Genomic DNA, 20,422 nt, shown 5'->3' with positions numbered 1-20,422 from the left:
TGATGAGCCATGAAATGAACTGGTGACCTACACCCACCTCTTAACCAGTGTAAGATGAAATAGACTCCAGTAGACTTCTGTGACCCTGAATCGGATTGAATCAGGTGTGGATAATAGAGGGATGGGTGGATGGGAAATTAATTAATGAGTTTTTTATCCCATAGTGTATGAGAGAGAACTATGGCTAAATCTGGAATGAGTATACCAGGGAGACACTGGGCATGCTACTGTACATGACACTAACAGACCTGTACGAAGAGAGTTTTAATAGCTTTTTAAAGAGTGGGTAAAGATACTGACTAGATGGATAAATAATGTTTTTGGCTTGGTCTAGGTATTGAGGCTTTTTGGAGAAAGGGAAGGAACAATAATGTTGCCGAGTGAATTTGGGAGGAAAAGGAGTTAAAAGCTGAAAGTCAGAGTGGTCACTCAACTTCTGTTGTAATAGATGCTAATATAAATAAAATTTTGAATTAAAATTTTAAATTTCAGTAGAACACAAAGTCATTTTTCATAACAAGAAATGCAGTTTGATTAAAAGTATATGGGAATACTCGGAACATCTTTACGTTTTGATATATTGGGAGTAGATTTAGTGCCAGGTTGACACTGAAGGGTCACATAAAAGATATTGTAGATTGGAGTACTGCAATGGCGCAGCTGTATGGGAGCAGCCCACTGCTCTAAATTTAGTCATGTTAAGTATTTTTTTTTGTGGTTTTTGTTTGGTATCTTCTTGAGATTTTCTTGGGTCAAAAAAAATATCTGTGTTGGTTTGAATGCTGTGCTGCTGCATGTTTTGGTGTTACTTTTAGTCTTTGTTAACATCTGTAAAGACTAATAACCATGACAACAGAAAAGCTGTAAACATGTAGGTGCGGCTCATTCAGCCTTCCAAAGTCCACATGCCTGGAAAAAAAAACAAACGGGAGAACGGGAGGAGCAACGCCGAGAGCAAAAAGGAGGAATTTTAAAACCAGGTCAATGAAAAATACAACGGAGAGGTTGAAGCACACAGGAGAGTGTATAGTGGGGATATTTTATAAGATAATTTATAAGATTTATATATGACAGAAATGTAGTATAATGTGTTTGGACAAGCATGGCAGAGATCCAGGAACATGCTCCTGGATCCACACTTCAGATCAGATTATAACCGGCAACAAACTGCAGACAACATCTAAATAGGTTCTATTGAGTGGGCTCACTTGTTTGAAAAATACCTCTAAAGGTGACGAGACGTTGTGTTGGAACTGACAGGGTTACAGATACTCATGCTCTTTCATAAGCTCTAGACTCTTTAATGGGTGTGTTGCTTATGAAAGCTGCTAAAGTTCAGGGAACCTAGCTGTAATGTTCTCATCAGTTTTCTCCAACGGTTAATATTGAGGGTGATTTGAGCGCAGGAGCCTGAGAACAGGCTGGTAAGTAAAGGGTTACAACCAAAGAAGAGCGTCCTTCAAAAGTTGCATCAGGGTTGCCACAGTAGAGGTGTTGGAGAACGTTAAAACATTGAGGAAATGCTACATGCAACCAAAAGCTACAATCAACAAGGACAACTTTCCAAGTCTCACCACCCGCCATCTTCAGCTTCCCCAGGGAGAACAGCCCCCGCTAGGATCTCTTTAGTGTCCATGTCAAATTCTCAGTTTTGTGGAGTCCTAAGAATTTGATGGGACTCACTTTTACCCCCTTGATGGTGAGTTGGGAGTGTGTGGTCCTCTTAAATCTCCGAAAGGGTATGATGGTGGTGTTAAGAACCAGGTTGCTCATTATTATCTCTAAGGAGCCCCACTATGCTGGTGTCGTCAACACGCTTAACTACGGTGCTGGGGGAGCAGATAGCGACGCAGTGATGTAGAAACAAAGTGAATGGAGCTGGACCTAGAACACAGCCCTGTGGAACACCTCTGTTCAGGATTAGGGTTTAGGATGTCAGGGTCCCTAATCTGAAGGGCTGTAAAGTGCAGCATGGTGGCTGGGTGGTTAGCCCTATCACCTCACAGCGAGCAGCTTCCTGGGTTAACTCCCAGTCTGAATATTCTTTGTATGCTTAGGTTTCTCTGGCTATTCCAGCTACCTCCTACAATCCAAAAACACTTATGTCAGATCAACGGGTTATTCTAAATTGCCCACAGGAGAGTGAGAGTGAGTGTGTGGTCGTCTGTCTACATGTGTCCAGAGACAGGCTCCAGCAGACCCCTGAGATCCTGGAATATTGGGAATAGAGGGAATGCGCATGACGTCACAGATTCGACTTCACAGCAGGTTACGCCCACTGAGTGTCAGAAAGACTGAGTGTCAGAAAGACTGAGTGTCAGAAAGACTGAGTGACAGAAAGACTGAGTGACAGAAAGACTGAGTGACAGAAAGACTGAGTGGCAGAAAGACTGAGTGTCAGAAAGACTGAGTGACAGAAAGACTGAGTGTGCGATCGACTGTACTCATAGATTTAGCAAGAAATCAGAGTTATCGTTTTACAGACTGCCGAAAAATAAGCTTAAGAGAGACAAATGGATCGCTGCAATTTGCAGAAAAAACTGGATTCCAGACACCGACACGTGGATTTGCGGTTCCCATTTTGTATCGGGTAATATTGTTTTTTTGGGTAGCTAATGTTAAACTGTCAGATCATAAAGTTCTGTGTCCTCATCACTTTAATTTCACCAACAAATCCTGCCTCTAAGTAGGACCAAGCGTCGAGACTTTTGTATGCCTTCAAGCTTTGCTTCGTGTATTTCCCCGGCGTAGAAATATGGGCCCAATCCCAATACACCCCCTACTTTTCTTCACTACCCCTACTTTTCTTCACTACCCCTACTTTTCTTCACTACCCCTAAAAAAGAAGGAACAGATTTTAGGGCACTTGAGATCTTCCCAGGGGCCTGTCCCAATGCTCCCACTACTCCTACTTTCAGCACCACCCCTAAAATCAGGAAGCTGAGAGCCAAAAGCTGTTTTAATTTCAGCTGTAGCGCTGTTAATATGGTACTTTATTAAGTTTTAATATTTTTTCAGGCGTAAAAGTAACCGTTAAGATCCCCAACCTGGGCTCAGTTTATCTAGATAACGCCTGTTAAGAAATTTGCCGAAAATTTCGGGATTTCTGCCTGCCGGCTCCGGAGCTGATTTATGGTTCTGCGTTAAATCGACGCAGAGCCTACGGCGTAGGGTACGGCGTACGGCGCGCATCGCCGCGTAACCTACGCCGTAGGCTCTGCGTCGATTTAACGTGGAACCATAAAACAGCTCCGCTATCTTTACTTCAGCTTTATCTGAAAGTGTGTAAATTACCCAGATAAAAATTTGTGGTTTCTGAAAACTATTCTATCAGAAACATCCAAAACAAATCTGACGAGTCACAGGATTATTTCTCTCTATTTCTCACAAAAAAAATGCTTGCTCCCTCTGTCACAATCTGAGACACGTCTGCAAATGATGTTTGCCCTTGGTCGACGAGGCAAATCGACGCAGAGCCTACGGCGTAGGCTACGTAACCTACGGCGTAGGTTACGTACTTCGTGAACAATGGGCAAAAAAGTGATTATGTACATTCACTGAGTGAATATTATGAAAGTAAAATATATATTTCTCGCTAGAAATGTAATCAAAGGGTCCAGGGGTGTAGTGACGTCAATGCGTCAATTTGCTCCTACCTTCTTCCACACAAAAGTTCAGAGAGCTGAAACTAACCATGCTAAGTTGATGAAACTCACACAGTATGTGTTTGAATGGTGGGGCTAACTGATGAGATAAGTGTTGTTTGTGCAGAATTAGTGAAATCAATGAAATAGTTATCATGAATAATGGTGACCCCATATATGATCATACGCCCCTGTGTGGTAAAACTAGTGCAAGTGACTGAGGAACCTTTTATAGACATATGCCAGATACTCTAGTAACCCATACTTTGTGCATTTATTTACAAATACACCCCCTTATGGTCAAACTAGTTCAAGTGACAGTGTCCTTTTGTAGACATATGCCTGGTGCATCTAGTAAGTCATACTTCGGGTGTTTTCATTTTACAAATAGCGCATTATAAGGTAAGACAATATTGGATGTTGCCACAGATTTGTATAGCATAATATCAGTACCAGCATTAATTCTAATGCTATTCTTCACTTCTTGTTCTGTGGCATGGTCAATGGCATGGCCAACCTGCTGCTGGTGGAGGGAGAGGGTCAGGAGGTGATTGGACTGATTGGACGAAATATATGGATGGAGAAAAAGAGAAGCCCTATAAGTCAAGTTATACCATTTATGGAGAAAAGTTCTAATATCTCTATGAAGAGAGTATCATAAATATTATGTTGTATGTGTTTTTTGTATTTTTATACATATCCAATGTATGGGTACAATTTCACCCTCAATGGGCAAGGAACCATATATGGTAACTTCTTTGAACTTGATTTGCATCAAGAATAAAAAAAAAAAATGAAAAAAAGAAATAATGAAAAATACTCTGGTAGTAGCCCCCAATAACACTCTAGGGTTGAAATTGTACATTTCCAAGTATTTCAATGAGTGCCCTATAAAGGGTTAAGGGGGGCCGCGACCACGGACCCCGGATCCAGGAGGGGGCGGTAGTGCTGCCGCCGCACACGGGCCGGGGAGGAAGAGCAGGAGGAAGAGGAGGAGGGAGAGCAGAGGAAGAGGAGGAGGGAGAGCAGGAGGAAGCAGGCTTGTTTGGCTGTGAGAGCAGAGAGGTCTGAGAGGGCTCTGGTTCATGCTGCTGCTCCTGGGCCGCACCGCGTCGCTGTCACCCGCCCAGGCCCGCCCGCTCCACGCCAAGCTCCGCCAGCTCGGCAGCGCCGTCCTCGGGACCACCGTCTTCGGGAGAACCGTCCTCGGGAGCACCTTCTCCGGGAGCACCGTCCTCGGGAGGACCGGCCGGAACGCAGCAGCAGCCATGCCCGAGAAGAGGCCCTTCGTGCGGCTGCCCGCAGACGTGTCCCCCGTCAACTACGGGCTGTGTCTGCAGCCCGACCTGCTCGACTTCACCTTCGAGGGCAAGCTGGAGGCGCTGGTGGAGGTTGGTGCAGGGTGGGGGCCGGGAGGCTGGCGGGGTGGGGGGGTAATCTGGCCGTTAGCCCGCTAGCCTAGCCGGCTAGCCCGGTGCTCGGGCCCGGGGGGGGCGGTGTTGGGAACCCGGGTACCTGACACCCGGCCGTGAACCCTGCGGGCGTTAGGACCCCCCCGACGGACACGGCGGGGCGGGCGTCGCGGCTCTGAGAGCAGCAGCTCCAGGTGTGTGTGTGTGTGTGTGTGTGTGTGTGTGTGTGTGTGTGTGTGTGTGTGTGTCACCCCCCCACCACGCTGTTTTAGGGTCTATGTACTCAGAGTTTATGGTCTTCCCTGTATGATACATGTGCAAACAGAAGGACAAACTAAAGCCTATCTCTTCATGTAAAACAGTGTCTTTTTGTTTCCATACTGTTTGTTCAGTAGTGAATAGTTTTTGTTGTTTGACCTGTTGTCTACCTCTAATCCGACATGACAACCCAGCAAAGATCTAGGACAACCAAAACCAGAGAAAAACCAGAGGGGAACCATCAACCTTAAACATCCGTTCCTCTTCACGTCCTCATCCTAAAGAAGAACTCGGATAATCAGTCTGATCATAAAAACAGGAGGTGGTTCTGCACCGAGAGCAACCACCAGAGTACAATCTTATAGAAAAAAACGCCCTCATACTTTTAACAATTTCACAAAATCCTAACAAACCTATGGCATAAACTCAGTGTGTGAAAAGAGTCTCCTATAACTTAAAATTCTCCAGAAATATTAATCTCTCAAGCTTCCAAGAGCCTTTAAGTCATAAAATAAATGAATAAATATAAACCATTAGTGGAGTGAAGCATTTACTGTGAATTATAAACCTTTCTCATGAATTTACAAGTATTTAGAAAAAAAATAAATAACACTATTTGTGTGTCTTGGATAATGATACCATGCTGGGAGCATATGAGTTTTGCTCCAGGCCTGAAAGGGAAAAACATGCGTATGTTGCGTCACTGCTGGATGTTTCAACCTGTAAGTCATGTATTGAAAGGGACTCGAGCAGTCTGGCTTTTTGCCATCTGTCGTGTTTCGTAATTGCAGGCTCCCTTCCGCCTTGTCAGCCTCAAAGTATCACAGCCAGCCACAGTGTGCTACAAGCTATGAATTTGTCAGCGTTAAAAGTATCTTCCAACGATAAAGTTGCACAGTTGTGGCCACTGTTTTCACATGAGTTGCACTTCTCCAGTTTGTCTTCGTCACTTTGTGTGTTGTCTCTGCCAGTTGGCTCTCTATCTGTGAGCACATTTGCATTCAGCCCTGAAGGTTTATCTCACGGCTAGTCAATGATTCCTGTCTCAGCTGTTTGACTCCCCAGGCTTTCCACCGTCGGCGCAATTTAAATTAGACAATATTCAAGCTTATCATTGGCTTTCGTTAAAAGCTGTGAACTTGTTTTTGCAGAGGTGTTTTTTCGCTTTGGGGAAACTTCACGTAACTCAGACAAACTGCATTTTAAACATATGGCACAGCAGAGGTTTTATGAAGTATAAGTTGAGCTGTTTTGTGTCAATATTTACAGGTCACACAAGCTACAAATCAGATTGTGATGAACTGTGCTGACATTGACATCATCACGGCATCTTTTGCAGCACAGGGAGGAGATGGTGAGGATCAAGCTTTCAGTCTTCTATTCTTCTCTCTCATTTACTCATGATGTTCTCATGACCTGAATGTTATCTGTGACTACTTCTTTTGATCCCATCTTTGTTTCATATAATTGAAAACGCACAATGGTGTTGCTCTTCAAAGCAAACAGTGTGTTCTGTCACTCAATGGTCCTTTCTTCCTTTTTTATTCTTTGCCTTTTTATTTTTTAGAAATTAACGCCACAGGATTCAACTATCAAAATGAGGATGAGAAAGTCACTCTGTCATTTCCTAGTGCTCTACAGAAAGGTAAGAGGAGTTCCACTCGGCTCTGTTGTTGGCTATCTGTGCTTTTGAAAAGAGCCTCTATCATAATTGCTGTTGAAGGGTAAAAGATGTTCCCTGAACAAGCAATGCAACTCTCTGTGTGCACACCTCCCCAGGCTCCGGCACATTGAAGATAGACTTTGTTGGGGAACTGAACGATAAAATGAAAGGATTTTATAGAAGTAAATATACAACTCCTGCTGGAGAGGTCCGGTACGCTGCTGTCACACAGTTCGAGGTGAGAATATTAGGAAATGTCATGTTTTCTTCTGGGAAAGTGGGATGTGTTGCTTAACCTTCTAGTTGCCTTTATTGCAACATATAGAGGCATGATGGTCTTATGACTGTGTTGGGTGTTCAGAATTACTCTTAAGGTAAAACAAAACAATACAACTGTTTTTGCTCAGTGTTTATTATATTGTGCTTGTTTTGAAATGCTACTGTGTTTAAATATGCCCTGTGGTCGCTGACTTGAAGGTTTTTATCAGACGCTGAGGCCTGCCATCTGCATGTTTTAAACCTGTTACTTCCAAATACTCTGTGTGGCGTGTTTGCTAAGAGCAGAGCGTCAGTTAGGCACTTTTAAAGGTGTTGAGACAGTTTCCTGATGTTTTCATGAAATCTCTGTAAAATGCGGCTGTCCAAATACCGGAGATTGCGTTTAAAATAAAATGAAGAGATACAAAAGGTCCTTTTGAAAAGAAGTGACTTCAGGAGTGAGAGGTGTGGTTACTGTGTTAAAGCTGAGGTTTCATTCTTAGTTGTGGTAGTAAAGACAATTATGAATGTGTCATGCTGAGGAGAAATGGTTAGTTCTTCAAGTAAATTGCTGAGTCAAGCTGATTGTTAGGCCACTTCTGACTTACTTTTGTAATAAATGAATAAAGGCAGGTGTAGTGTTTTCTCTTGTCTGTGCTGTAGCAACATTTATAAAATTGTAGTTGAATTTTTTTTTTAACCCCACATGTTTAATACTGAGTAATAAAGGACAGGGACTTGTTATACTGCTATCAATGGAAATTACAGATGTACCTAAAGATGTAGATGAGATGAGTGAGAAGTGTAAGGCTTGTTTTTTCCTTTTTAATGGATAAGTAATGTATTAGAAGGTTTTCAATTGGCTATGCTACATGTTTAGGGGTAGAGGCGTTTCTGGGTGCAGGGCTATGTCTCGTATCTGCTGACATGGAAATGATAAAAACAATCCCAGCGCCTCACTCAGATCTGTCCACAACAAGCCAGGAGTTGTGTGACAAATTGAAAGGACAGATTGAGGATGATGTGTCAGAGCCATCTCAGATTTTTACCCTGTTACGTATTTGGCCAGTTACTGCATGAGCTCGGGCTTCTTGTTGACGATGGGGAAGTTTGTGAGGGCTGTAATGAGAGATTCAGATTTTACTCAGAACCAAACCTGCAGCTGACTGTTCAAGGCAGATGCAGGTTCACTATTCTGGTCTCTGAGAAACCTTTTAATTTAGCTGAAATGTAAACTTTCAGGGGTGTCCAGAACACCAGGAGAGGCTTGTTGGAATTTTCCAGAAGTTGCCACAGATTGTTCTGAGGGTCATGTGAAAATGGTGAAAGGTAGAAACTGCAGGGTGGAAGTCGCAGCAGAGTTGGTTCCTATCCAGTTGTCTGTCACTTTATTCTTTTAAAGATTTCATTTTTTTCCCACCTGATAGGCAAAATCAAGACAAGATTGAATGAAAATGATTTATACTTTATTTATTAGCAAATTACTATAGCAGCATACATTGAAAATGAATAGAGTATATTATGAAATGTAGTTTAAAAAGTCAATAGAGGGCATTTGAAATGTACTGCCATCCCACAGAGGTGACTGAGGTGTATTTGGATGCTGCTTTACTTGATGTAAACCCCGTGTGGACCAAACCCAGCGACTCTCTCACTGTCCTCTCCTCTCTGCACCCCTGCAGGCCACCGACGCTCGGAGGGCCTTTCCCTGTTGGGATGAACCCGCTATCAAAGCCACCTTTGACATCGCTCTGATAGTTCCCAAGGACCGAGTCGCCTTGTCAAATATGGTACGTGTCTCACGTTCACTCCCAAGCTCGGAGAAACCCCGGGCTTCACACGGCCTGAGTCACCGGCGTCTGCGTGTGTTTGCCCTCCTTTCTCTTCCCCCTCTTCCCGTTATATAACACAGGGCAGGCAGTCGCTGCACATTCTTCCTCCGGCTGATATTCTGTTCAACCCTATGTGAAATATAACGACTCCATGTGTCCGATAAGGTTGGCTATGGTGCAGATATTGTTAGTGAAGGGTTTTGTTGATGGACTGAATCATGAATCATCTGGCTCACGTTAACGGCAGCTCCGCTGCTCTGGACTGGAGAGCTGCACCTTGGAGGTGACAGGGATCTCTGGCTCCTGATGAGCCGCTCAACGGGAATATCTGCACTCTATTTAATGAATTTCTGTGCATATGTGTTTAATTTGTTGTGTTTTAATTCTCACAAGATGGTGCAGTACAATTTAACTTTTTTTTTAAAGATTTTTTTGTGGCTCTAGTGGCCCTTTATTCAAGTTGCAGACAGGAAGGAGGTAGAGAGAGAGAGAGAGAATGGGGATGACATGCAGACAGAGGTGTCTTCAGTATTCACATTCATTACTCCGGTAGAAGTATAGATACTAGAGTTTAAAAATACTCCTGTTGGAGTATCAACTCAAGTTTTTTACTCGAGTAAAAGTACTGATTTCAAAACTACTTAAAGTATAAAAGTAATGTAAGGGGGAAAAAAGCCATTAAGGACAAAAGCCATTGAAAATGAATGTATCTTAGTATAATGCAAATATATTAATGAAGCATATATGTGTACTATTGAGCATTAACATGTGTTTCAGAGAGCAGACACGTACGAACCAATAGGGTGTCGGAATGGTATTATGTTTATACTTCTCATCCAACCACAACCAAATTCACTCTATCCGGATGGAGCAATTTAACTGGATAGTTTTATTTCTAAAGGCCGAAATAGAGTAACGAGGCTGTTTTTAAAATGTAAGGAGTAAAAAGTACAGATAATTGCGTGAAAATGTAAGGAGTAAAAGTAAAAAGTAAAAAAGCAGTGATGCTACAACGTACCGATGCCTAGAAATACCTTCTTTAGTTTGACCCTGTATGAGAACCAACACACTTCAGTGTACGTTGTTTTTTTTTTATTTATTTTTTTCATGAGATGATTAACTGGAATTTGCCATAAATGGTCATATCAGGTATTTAGGTCATGTGGCCGTTGAGGTATAGAGGGTTCGTAGGAAATAAAGTTGCTCATGGTGGTAGATTTGTGGTCGTGCTCACTGAGGGGCGGGAGCAGCAGTTTGAACACCGTCCCCATCTGAACTCACAGGCCTGTCGTTTTGCAAGGTGGCTCTTTGAAATCTCAAAAATACTCAGCAACACTGGATGAGCAGACGACTTCCTAGCTGAAGGTCTGAACTTGGTTTAGATGGCGATGTGTCGGCCTTCAGGAATAAGAGGCTGTCAGTGGTTTAACCTGATGCTGTAAACGTTGGTGTTTGACAGGAAATCTTTTTTGTTTGTATTTTTCATGCAACATTCTTGTTTGCTCACAGCAAAGATTCAAAGCGTTTTAGTCAAATGTTTTTGTTCTAGTGATGGTGTCAACTGTACGTGCAGCAACACGCGTTGTTGAGATATATTCGGAAATCTGTTTTAACGTGCGTCTCTTCTTTCCAGAATGTTATCGATCGAAAGCCATTCCCAGAGGATGAAAACCTGGTGGAAATTAAGTTTGCCACCACACCCATCATGTCCACGTACCTTGTAGCGTTTGTCATTGGTGAATACGACTATGTGGAGAGCCAGTCGTCAGATGGGATTACGGTACGCGTCTACACGCCAGTCGGGAAGTCAGAACAAGGGAAGTTTGCTTTGGAGGTGAGTGTGTTGAAGAAACACATCACTGTTTAGGTGTCATATAAATCTACAGACAATGGCGTCCTATTCACTGCATGTTTTACATTTACTGTCCGGACTTTCCAGCCATAACTGGAGTATTAGACATATTAACCAGCATTTGCATGATGTTGCTGCAGTCTGATGTGTCTCAGTGTTTGGACAACGCGTCTCCAGCAAGACTGGCACAAGAGATCCAACACAACATTTCACACATGTTTCTATCTATTTTGCAGGTTGCAACTAAGACCTTACCTTTCTACAAAGACTACTTCAATGTTCCATACCCACTGCCTAAAATTGATCTCATTGCTATTGCGGACTTTGCTGCTGGTACGTAACCGCAGACCAACACACACGCTGATAAATGAAACATATTCTGACAGAAAACATTTAAAGTGAAACACTTTTCTACCTCTTGCTCAGGTGCCATGGAGAACTGGGGCCTTGTTACCTACAGGTGAAACTAAGTTACTGTCCTTCATGAAGTAAGACTGTCGTATTTAAGAAACAGACATTTAGAGCAATAGATCTACTTTGTTTTTTTTTTCCCCCCTAAAGAGTTCTTAGAGGAACCAGTTGTCCGACTCTAAAACAACCGTACCCCACACAGCATCCTCCCACAGATGTTGGAGCAGACGTTTTTGAGTTGTTGAGAAGGGCTGGGGATTGATTCAAATGTCAAGAATCGATCCGATTCTTAAGATTCAGAATCGATTATCAAGATTTGATTTGATTCGATTCCGATATTGATTTGGATTAGTGTTATTAAAACTGTTTTTTGAGCTGTTGCATGAATTATATGACTGTAGTTCTGCAACATATTAATACTAGTATTATATTGAGATTCAACAGCAAGTATTGCAGCTAATGATGCTGTAAGGACCAATCAGCTCCCAGAATGCTGATAGAACTGCTTTAGGAAACATCGTGGGTCAGAATTACCAAACAGATCCAGGGAGGAAACAGAGACGGATCAAATCAGTTTTATTTTTTCCAACGTTCCGTTTTTATTTGTTCCATTTTCGGTCTATTTTGGTTTTTAATTTTTGAGCATTTGGTTTTTAGCATTTTTTGCAAATGTAACTCCAAGACAGTATATAAAGTAATGAAATATAGACAATTTATGCAATTATAACCTAACACTTTAATGTTTTCATACCTTTAAACATATTTAAAGGCAAAAACATGGCACCAGTTATTCTCGTGTCCAACAAAACATTCCTTTTTTGGGGATAAACAAAAAAATAACAAAGTTGTAATGTAATGATGAAAAAAAATAATACATAAATAAATAAAAGAAAAAAAAATCGATCTTTAGACATATGAATTGATTTTTAGGAATTAATATGAGAATCGATTTAGAATTGGGAAATCGATTTTTTTCAACACAGGCCTAATGTTGAGATGCGAGTTGTTTCAGATGGTGCAGTTTGGCTTCCATCGTTTTGATTGGGACTAGCCGTTTGCTTTAGCTCCCCGTCCCTCTCTCAGGTCCTTTTCACTCGTGGTGTTTGTAGAAGCGACCCGCGGTTGGGCCGTGGTGCGCACCGGATCACATTTGATCGCTTTTCAGTTAGTTTGGTTCACATTCACAAGTGCTGTCTTCACTCTAGGTGAGACACGGCACCACAGGCCACATGAGAACAGTTGGTGTTGCCATCAGACCTCATCAGTGTCACGTTTCCACGGCAACCAGCCTGAAGGGTGACAGAAAAACTGTTGAGTCTTGACCCGGACTGTGCCTTTATTTTCCCGTTCATACCACTGTAGGCAAACTGTACACTTTGTAAGTTAAGCGTGACAGTAGCTGGAAGGCGTTTGTCTATGACTGCCGGCATTCCTTTCTTTGCCATATTTTTCTTTGTGCACCTTCACAGCCCACAATGCGCCACGTAGCTGTGTGCAGCAGCTCTTTTACCTCTGAGATGTGGAGTACGCCCTGTAGTCGGGTCCAGTCAAGGTCGCAGAGCTTTCACACCGCAAATTATTGCATCAGTTTGCTGGTAGCAGTACCGAGACCTCTGAAGAGCTGGCCGGGTCATTTTACTGCACACAGGAGCGCTGTGGTCACACTGACCCAAGTGAACCGCACTCACAAGTAGAATCTCCAAGTCTCCAAATTAAGAGCATTTGGTTAATTAGCAGGCACACCAAACGTTGTCTGCGTCTACTGTGAGATTTTTAGCGTCTGTTTCAATGACAGTGCAATCTTAAGTGACACACCAAAAAGAAAAGAAAATATCCCCTGAGCTTGTTGGAGATTATTCTGCCTTCTGAAATGCAATTACACCCTTTTTAGTTTTTTCTGCACTGTATTTGCTGATATAGTCTGTCACCTGTCAGATATGGGCCTGCATGTGATGAATATTGAGCTGCAGGTTCTGCCTGGGCAGCTGCGTGTAGGTGTCCTCAGTAATCAGCCCCACGGCGGAGGTGAAGGAGGAAAGCTCATGTTTAGTGATGAGGTCTCCTGTGTTTTCCAGGGAGACGGCTTTGCTAATTGACCCCAAGAACTCGTGCTCGTCGTCCAAGCAGTGGGTGGCTCTGGTGGTGGGCCACGAGCTCGCCCATCAGTGGTTTGGAAACCTGGTCACCATGGTAATCATTCATAACACTCTAGTCATTTGTAATGGAAAATAGCACAATTAAACACACTGTACTTGTTGAGAAGCTTTGAAAAAGCAGGAATCATTGTAATTGAAGAATGCCCAAATTAATCTCTAGTAACTATTGACAAACATTTCTTAGAAGCGGGATGCACATCGGTCCCAAATGTGAGCGTATTCATCCCTTAACACAAATAGTAGGGCTGGGTATCGATTCAAATGTCAAGAATCGATTTGATTCCGATTCTTAATATTCAGAATCGATTATCATGATATTGATTTGGGTTAGTATTTAAAATGTTTATTGAGCTGTTGCCTGAATTATATGACTGTAAAATAACTAGTGAAATAATAATTTCACAATAATTATTGTGAAATAACTAAGAAATAAATAACTCAAACAGGCCTTTCAATATCCATTTAAAGTGCAAAAAAGAAAGAAATTGCAACAGTTCATGCAGTAAACAAATCATTTTATCTTATCTAATTTATTCTGTCACCACGCACACATATTGCCATGAACCACCTGCATTTTTCAGAAGTGTCATGACAAACTGTGTGTCCGACTACTGGGATTAAAGTTCACCTGGCGAAAAAAAAAAATTGATCTTTAGACATAAGAATCGATTTTTAGGAATTAATATGAGAATCGATTTAGAATCGGAAAATCTATTTTTTCAACACAGACCTAACGAATAGTGGCCCGTGTGATTGAATCACATGGCAGTTGTGATCAGATCAGTTAAAGTGTAGATAGATGGTGAACTCTGTGGAAGAAGATAGAACAGTTCTTCCAGAAAAACTTAAAAGATAAATATACTAAAAACTTTGCTAAATTGGGAAACCTAACCCTGTAAAGTTTCTGATAATTGTTTAGAAATGATTAGGTTTTGTATGTAATCCAGTCACTTAGTTTGCTTTAGTATGCAGGACCTCATATTCAGTTGGAAAGCGATTTAGAAAAGGCTTGGAGGACGGCGTGTCATCCCCCTGCATGCGTGTTCTGTTTGCAGGAGTGGTGGACCCATCTGTGGCTTAATGAGGGATTTGCATCCTGGATCGAGTATCTGTGCGTAGACCACTGCTTCCCCGAGTACGACATCTGGACCCAGTTCGTCTCAGCAGATTACACCCGCGCTCTGGACTTGGATGCCCTGGACAGCAGCCATCCCATAGAGGTGAGATGTGCAGTGATTCACTGTTGGGATGTTGGTACAGGTCTGGGGTCAGCCCTCCAGCAGGAACACGACAGCAGCTCAGCCGACACAATGAAGCTCTTTTTCTATTTTCTTGGTCTCTTTTTCAACACTCTTGATGGAAGGATTGATCCCGTCTGTGGGGATCAGCATGCTACTCCTAAAAAAGAGGAAGACAGCTGATTAAAATTTGAAGCGCACCCTCCTTGGTGCTCCACATTTCCCCCTACGGCTGAGCAGAAACATACACTGCTACAATGTTGAACATGAGGCATTCTGCCTTTTCCAGCTGAGGTTTACAAAACCAAGCAGTTCTGAATTGTGAAATGATAACGTGACAAAATTAACTTCCCACTGAGTGTTATTGTGTCTAACACAATGTTGCATAGGGCTGGGGATCGATTCAAATGTCAAGAATTGATCCGATTCCGATTCTTAAGATTCAGAATCAATTATCAAGATTCGATTCAGATATTGATTTGGATTAGTGTTACTAAAACTGTTTTTTGAGCTGTTGCATGAATTATATGACTGTAGTTATGCAAAATATTACTACTAGTATTATATTGAGATTAAACAGCAAGTATTGCAGCTAATGATGCTGTAAGGACCAATCAGCTCCCAGAATGCTGATAGAACTGCTTTCAGAAACATCGTGGGTCAGAATTACCAAACAGATCCAGGGAGGAAACAGAGACGGATGAAATCGGTTTTATTTTTTCCCACATTCCGTTTTTATTTGTTCCTTTTTCGGCCTATTTTGGTTTTTAATTTTTGAGCATTTGGTTTTTATCATTTTTTGCAAAAGTAACCCCAAGACAGTATATAAAGTAATGAAATATAGACAATTTATGCAATTATAACTGAAAACTTTAATGTTTTCATACCTTTAAACATATTTAAAGGCAAAAACATGGCACCAGTTATTCTCGTGTCCAACAAAACATTCCTTTTTTGGGGATAAACAAAAAAATAACCAAAAGTTGGAATGTGATGATGAAAAAAAAAACATAAATAAATTAAAAAAAATTTTTTTTCTTAAATCGATCTTTAGACTACGGAGCCCCTAAAGGGACACGGATTTTTTTATTTTTTTATAATGAGTTTTAAGCGTGCGCGTGAAACCGTTACGCGCGCGCGTAAAACCTTTAAGTGAGCACGTAAAGTTGTTTAAGTGAGCACGTAAAACGTTTATGCGCTCACTAAAAAGTTTCACGCGCTCTCGCAAAACTTATAAGTGAGCGCCTAAAAGTTGTTCTACGTGAGCGCGTAAAAACAAGTACATGGGAGTATTGCTGGAACAGGAGACCCTCCAGTTGCGCCTTGCTCTGTTTATGAATGGAAATGACATTACAGGATTTAGCTGAGCTATATTTTAACCTGGGACTCCATTATAAGGACATTACTACTTTGCTTGCAAGTAAACAAGTTTACGTGCTCACTTAAAGGTTTTACGCGCGCGCATAAAACTCATTATAGAAAAAAAAAAAAAATCCGTGTCCCTTTAGGGGCTCCGTATTAGACATAAGAATCGATTTTTAGGAATTAATATGAGAATCGATTTAGAATTGGGAAATCAATTTTTTTCAACACAGGCCTAATGTTGCATGGTGTTCTGTTCTTCAGGTGAACGTGGGTCATCCCTCGGAGGTGGATGAAATCTTTGACGCCATCTCCTACAGCAAAGGAGCGTCCGTGATCCGCATGTTGCACAATTACATAGGAGATGAGGTTGGTTGTCCCACTCGCTGCCGTCGTTGCTGTTTTTCAGCTTTGTCCATCAAATTGACTTCTTTCTATACTTGAATTCTTTTCAGGACTTTAGGAAAGGAATGAATGCCTATCTTTTAAAGTTCCAACATAAAAATGCATCAACAGGTAAGGATAGTTCTGGGAAATCTTTTTCTCCCAGATGAAGGAGCTGAGCTGATTGATCCGTGTAACTTCTGTCTGTCTCCACAGAGGACCTGTGGGACTGTCTGGAACAGGCTAGTGGGAAACCCATTGCTGCGGTGATGAGCTCGTGGACCAAGCAGATGGGCTTCCCTATAATAGTAGTTGATGAGGAACAGGTGAGCTCCATTAGCTGCAATCTGGCATCTCTCATCACAGCACCGGAGACGCAGCGCTGCGTTCTGTCACTTTGGAGTGTGAATGCAAATGAGCTGCTGGATGAACTAACAGAAGTAAACCTCAGGTTGTAATTGTCTCCCCTCCCCGACCATAATCTTGTTTATAGCAAGGTGACGATCGCATCCTCAAGATATCTCAAAAGAAGTTCTGTGCCAGCGGACCACATAACAGTGAGTGTTTACGGCCGACACCGGGACACAAAACACTGTGAAATAACAAACCCTGAGGAAATATTAGAGGGTTCAGAGCGACTGCGGAGACTTGTCATCGCTGCTTTCATTTGTCTGTTGGACAGGTGAGGAGGAGTGTCCGAGCTGGATGGTTCCCCTCAGCATTTGTACCAGCGAGGATCCTAAATGCTCCAAGCTCAAGGTTCTGCTGGACAGACCGGACACGACCATCACCCTGAGCAGCGTCAGCCCCGACCACTGGGTCAAGGTGAGTCCTGAAACCTCAACGGGTTTGGCCTTATTTCATTGGTTTTCTGCAAATAAAGCAAATATACAGGACTGTCTCAGAAAATTAGAATATTGTGATAAAGTCCTTTTATTTTCTGTAATGCAAAAATGTCATACATTCTGGATTCATTACAAATCAACTGAAATATTGCAAGCCTTTTATCATTTTAATATTGCTGATCATGTCTTACAGCTTAAGAAAACTCAAATATCTTATCTCAAAAAATTAGAATATTCTGGGAATCTTAATCTTAAACTGTAAACCATAATCAGCAATATTAAAATAATAAAAGGCTTGCAATATTTCAGTTGATTTGTAATGAATCCAGAATGTATGACATTTTTGTTTTTTTAATTGCATTACAGAAAATAAAGAACTTTATCACAATATTCTAATTTTCTGAGACAGTCCTGTATATTACAAAGACTTGTCGCAATTGAATGAACCATACTATTTCTTTTTTTTTTTTCAAATAGTAGTTGATTGTGACTAAATAGTTTAACGGCGTCATTTTATCAACAATCAACACAATATTTAATGTTTCTTTACGTTGTATATGCACTTAAATTACTGTGAAATACTTTGATAATTTTCACTGAACTGCTCTTCTATTTGAAAGTGTTTTAGGAGACAAAATTGTTAAACTTCTTTTAAATTTCCTTGTTGTTACAAAGTAATTGTTGAAATGGAGGGTAATTGTGCACATGTTTGATTTACGTCAAATGAATTGAACTGGCTGTCACAACCAGCTGCATGCAGAGTGCTGATCTCCAGGTTAAGTTTAAATGAACATTGGTGTTAGTAAGTGGGAGCTCTTCCCTCGCGGTGGGTTAGGCTGCGTTGCATTTTGGTTCCTATCAGTCTAATCCACAGGCCTTTTTAAAGTTGGTTCTTGCATTAAAAGTAAACTGTTTCTCTCCCGAAGAGAAGGTTCCTTTTCTCCAAAAAGATCACCTGCTCACTCCACATCATCTCCCCGTGGGAAATGTTGGGCTGCAGTGTCACACAAGGGACTCCAAGGCTGTTTCCTGTAAAAACCAGTAGTTTAAACTGCAGAGGGAGATTCATTAACCCACATTTACCTTTTATCAATTTTAACTGATGGATAATAATTATCAATTTCCAACAGAATAATGTGAATCTTTTGGTTTCCTTCACCAATAATGTGACTAGTCGTGTAATCCATTACTGTTTACCGGAGATTCAGATGGGGTTTACAGACTTTTCCAGGTCCTTGTGGTTTTTGCTGCACTCTAGGCTACTCAGTCAGTTTTATGATGGAGTCATTCATTCTGGTCATTTCAATGTGTAAATGTGTCTCACAGCAGGTCAGGCTGTTGACAATCTCCTAATTATTACCACTGAAATCAACCTTTTTTCAGCTAATGCGCTTGTTTAAGCAAAGATGATCGTTTGTTACGGAAAATGTAAACGCCAAAACGAACATGTGGTTGACTAATCTCCGTTAGATATGTTAAAAGTTTCATTCTTTTGAACCCATATTGAGTAAAAATAATCAGTGTGTGAGTTGAAAATAGTGGTCGTCGTCACAGTCTGAGCCAGTTGTTTGTCTGCTGTCCACAGATAAACCCCGGCACTGTGGGTTTCTATCGTATCCAGTACAGCTCGTCCATGCTGGAGAGCCTGCTGCCCGGAGTCAGAGACCTGAGCCTGCAGCCCGTGGACCGGCTGGGCCTGCAGAACGACCTCTTCTCCCTCGTAAGGCTCATTTACCGTCATGCACACACTCGGAGTGGGTGGGGACTAAAGTTGCTTTCGTCATCGAAAATTATGACTAAATATCATCGCCAATGTACCTTTTATCACCTGAGGAAAACGACACGAGACGCAACGAAAATGCTGGTCATGTGACGATAATTAAATATATATGCAATATTGTAGAGGAATAAAAACAAGACTAAAATGTAGATTACAAAATAAAAACTCTGCTAAAATGTGTTTTCGTTGACCAAAACAAGACGAAATGTTCTAGCAAAGATCCTTAATGTCCATGTTTTCAGTAGTTTCTCTGGTTTAATGTCCATGTTTTCAGTAGTTTCTCTGGTTTAATGTGCATGTTTTCAGTAGTTTCTCTGGTTTAATGTCCATGTTTTCAGTAGTTTCTCTGGTTTAGTTCTGCTGGGTGACGTTAGTCCTCAATCCCAGTCGCTGCAGCGGGGAATCAGATCCAGAAGATGCGGCTGCAGAGTTAGAGGCTGATGCCGTTAACGCAGAGCTCTAGATTCACGTCCATTAAAAACAAAGTTACAGAGAGAAACGCGGGGATCTGCTCTGGCGGGGGGGAAGAAGAAGATCCATCTTTGGAAACACTTTCCTACATAGATGTGGAAAAAGAAAACCTAATGTGTCATCGCAAAAGAAAAAGATGGGGAGAAATGCGATTAAAATAAATATGTTGAAAACTCAAATTAGAGTCTTCTGTATCTGGAATGAATGTATTCTTGAGTCTATAAGGTAACAATAATATAATAATAAGATAACCTTGTTTGAATTGTAAAATGGGTTTGGCTAAATACAATCTTTAACTAAAACTAGACTAAAATGGTCCTGGACAATTCTGACTAAACACAAAATCCCAGAAGCAGCTAGGACGTAAGACTTGTGCCTGCAGGAGAACATAGTGATCTAAACATCAGTAATTACATTTAAAATGGAAACAAAGCAGTGGAAAATCATGTGATTTATTTTCAGTTTTTAACACAGTTCAAGTTTAGTTTGTGTGTATTTACGTGTATGAACTCAGACTTCTTTGGTATGTTTTATAATATTATTGAATATTTAAACTCATGCTTCAGTCAGTAACAGTTATATCGCCACTAATGTGTTTGTTGGTGATGCTGCGTGGCTGTCAATGAGGCACATTTAAAAGATCAATGCAATAGTTTTCTTCATTTTTCTTCTGGTAAAATGAGTCATTGTAATGTGAGTAATGTTTTAAAGGATCAGATGGCAGTGAGTCTGAGTTTTTTGAATTTTCTACAGTTTTGGGTTTTAATGGTGGAGATTGCTTTGGTTTCATCGCGTTTGACTGAAACTGTAAAGTACTGACCATTCATTCAATGAAAGTATTTTGTTCATGTGTTCA

The 20,422-nt window shown here is 41.4% G+C and overlaps 1 protein-coding gene across 1 annotated transcript in view; it reads left to right on the top strand.

The window, feature by feature from the left end:
• The first annotated feature begins 4,663 nt into the window (after nucleotides 1-4,663).
• npepps (aminopeptidase puromycin sensitive) overlaps nucleotides 4,664-20,422 on the top strand; it is a 28,694-nt gene continuing 12,935 nt past the window's right edge. Inside the window, exons 1-16 of the mRNA XM_061727314.1 lie at nucleotides 4,664-5,035; nucleotides 6,584-6,668; nucleotides 6,882-6,959; nucleotides 7,094-7,215; nucleotides 8,918-9,025; nucleotides 10,701-10,901; nucleotides 11,156-11,252; nucleotides 11,346-11,379; nucleotides 13,406-13,520; nucleotides 14,542-14,706; nucleotides 16,351-16,455; nucleotides 16,542-16,602; nucleotides 16,687-16,796; nucleotides 16,964-17,027; nucleotides 17,153-17,295; nucleotides 18,901-19,035. Of these exons, the coding sequence (XP_061583298.1) occupies nucleotides 4,730-5,035; nucleotides 6,584-6,668; nucleotides 6,882-6,959; nucleotides 7,094-7,215; nucleotides 8,918-9,025; nucleotides 10,701-10,901; nucleotides 11,156-11,252; nucleotides 11,346-11,379; nucleotides 13,406-13,520; nucleotides 14,542-14,706; nucleotides 16,351-16,455; nucleotides 16,542-16,602; nucleotides 16,687-16,796; nucleotides 16,964-17,027; nucleotides 17,153-17,295; nucleotides 18,901-19,035 (1,929 nt within the window). The 5' untranslated portion in view covers nucleotides 4,664-4,729. The remainder of the gene's footprint in view (nucleotides 5,036-6,583; nucleotides 6,669-6,881; nucleotides 6,960-7,093; nucleotides 7,216-8,917; nucleotides 9,026-10,700; nucleotides 10,902-11,155; nucleotides 11,253-11,345; nucleotides 11,380-13,405; nucleotides 13,521-14,541; nucleotides 14,707-16,350; nucleotides 16,456-16,541; nucleotides 16,603-16,686; nucleotides 16,797-16,963; nucleotides 17,028-17,152; nucleotides 17,296-18,900; nucleotides 19,036-20,422) is intronic.

Source organism: Cololabis saira, chromosome 1 (genome assembly GCF_033807715.1).
Source record: "Cololabis saira isolate AMF1-May2022 chromosome 1, fColSai1.1, whole genome shotgun sequence".
Classification (NCBI taxonomy): Eukaryota; Metazoa; Chordata; class Actinopteri; order Beloniformes; family Belonidae; genus Cololabis; species Cololabis saira.
Note: the sequence above shows the minus strand (reverse complement) of the source record. Positions and strands in the feature narration are given on the sequence as shown.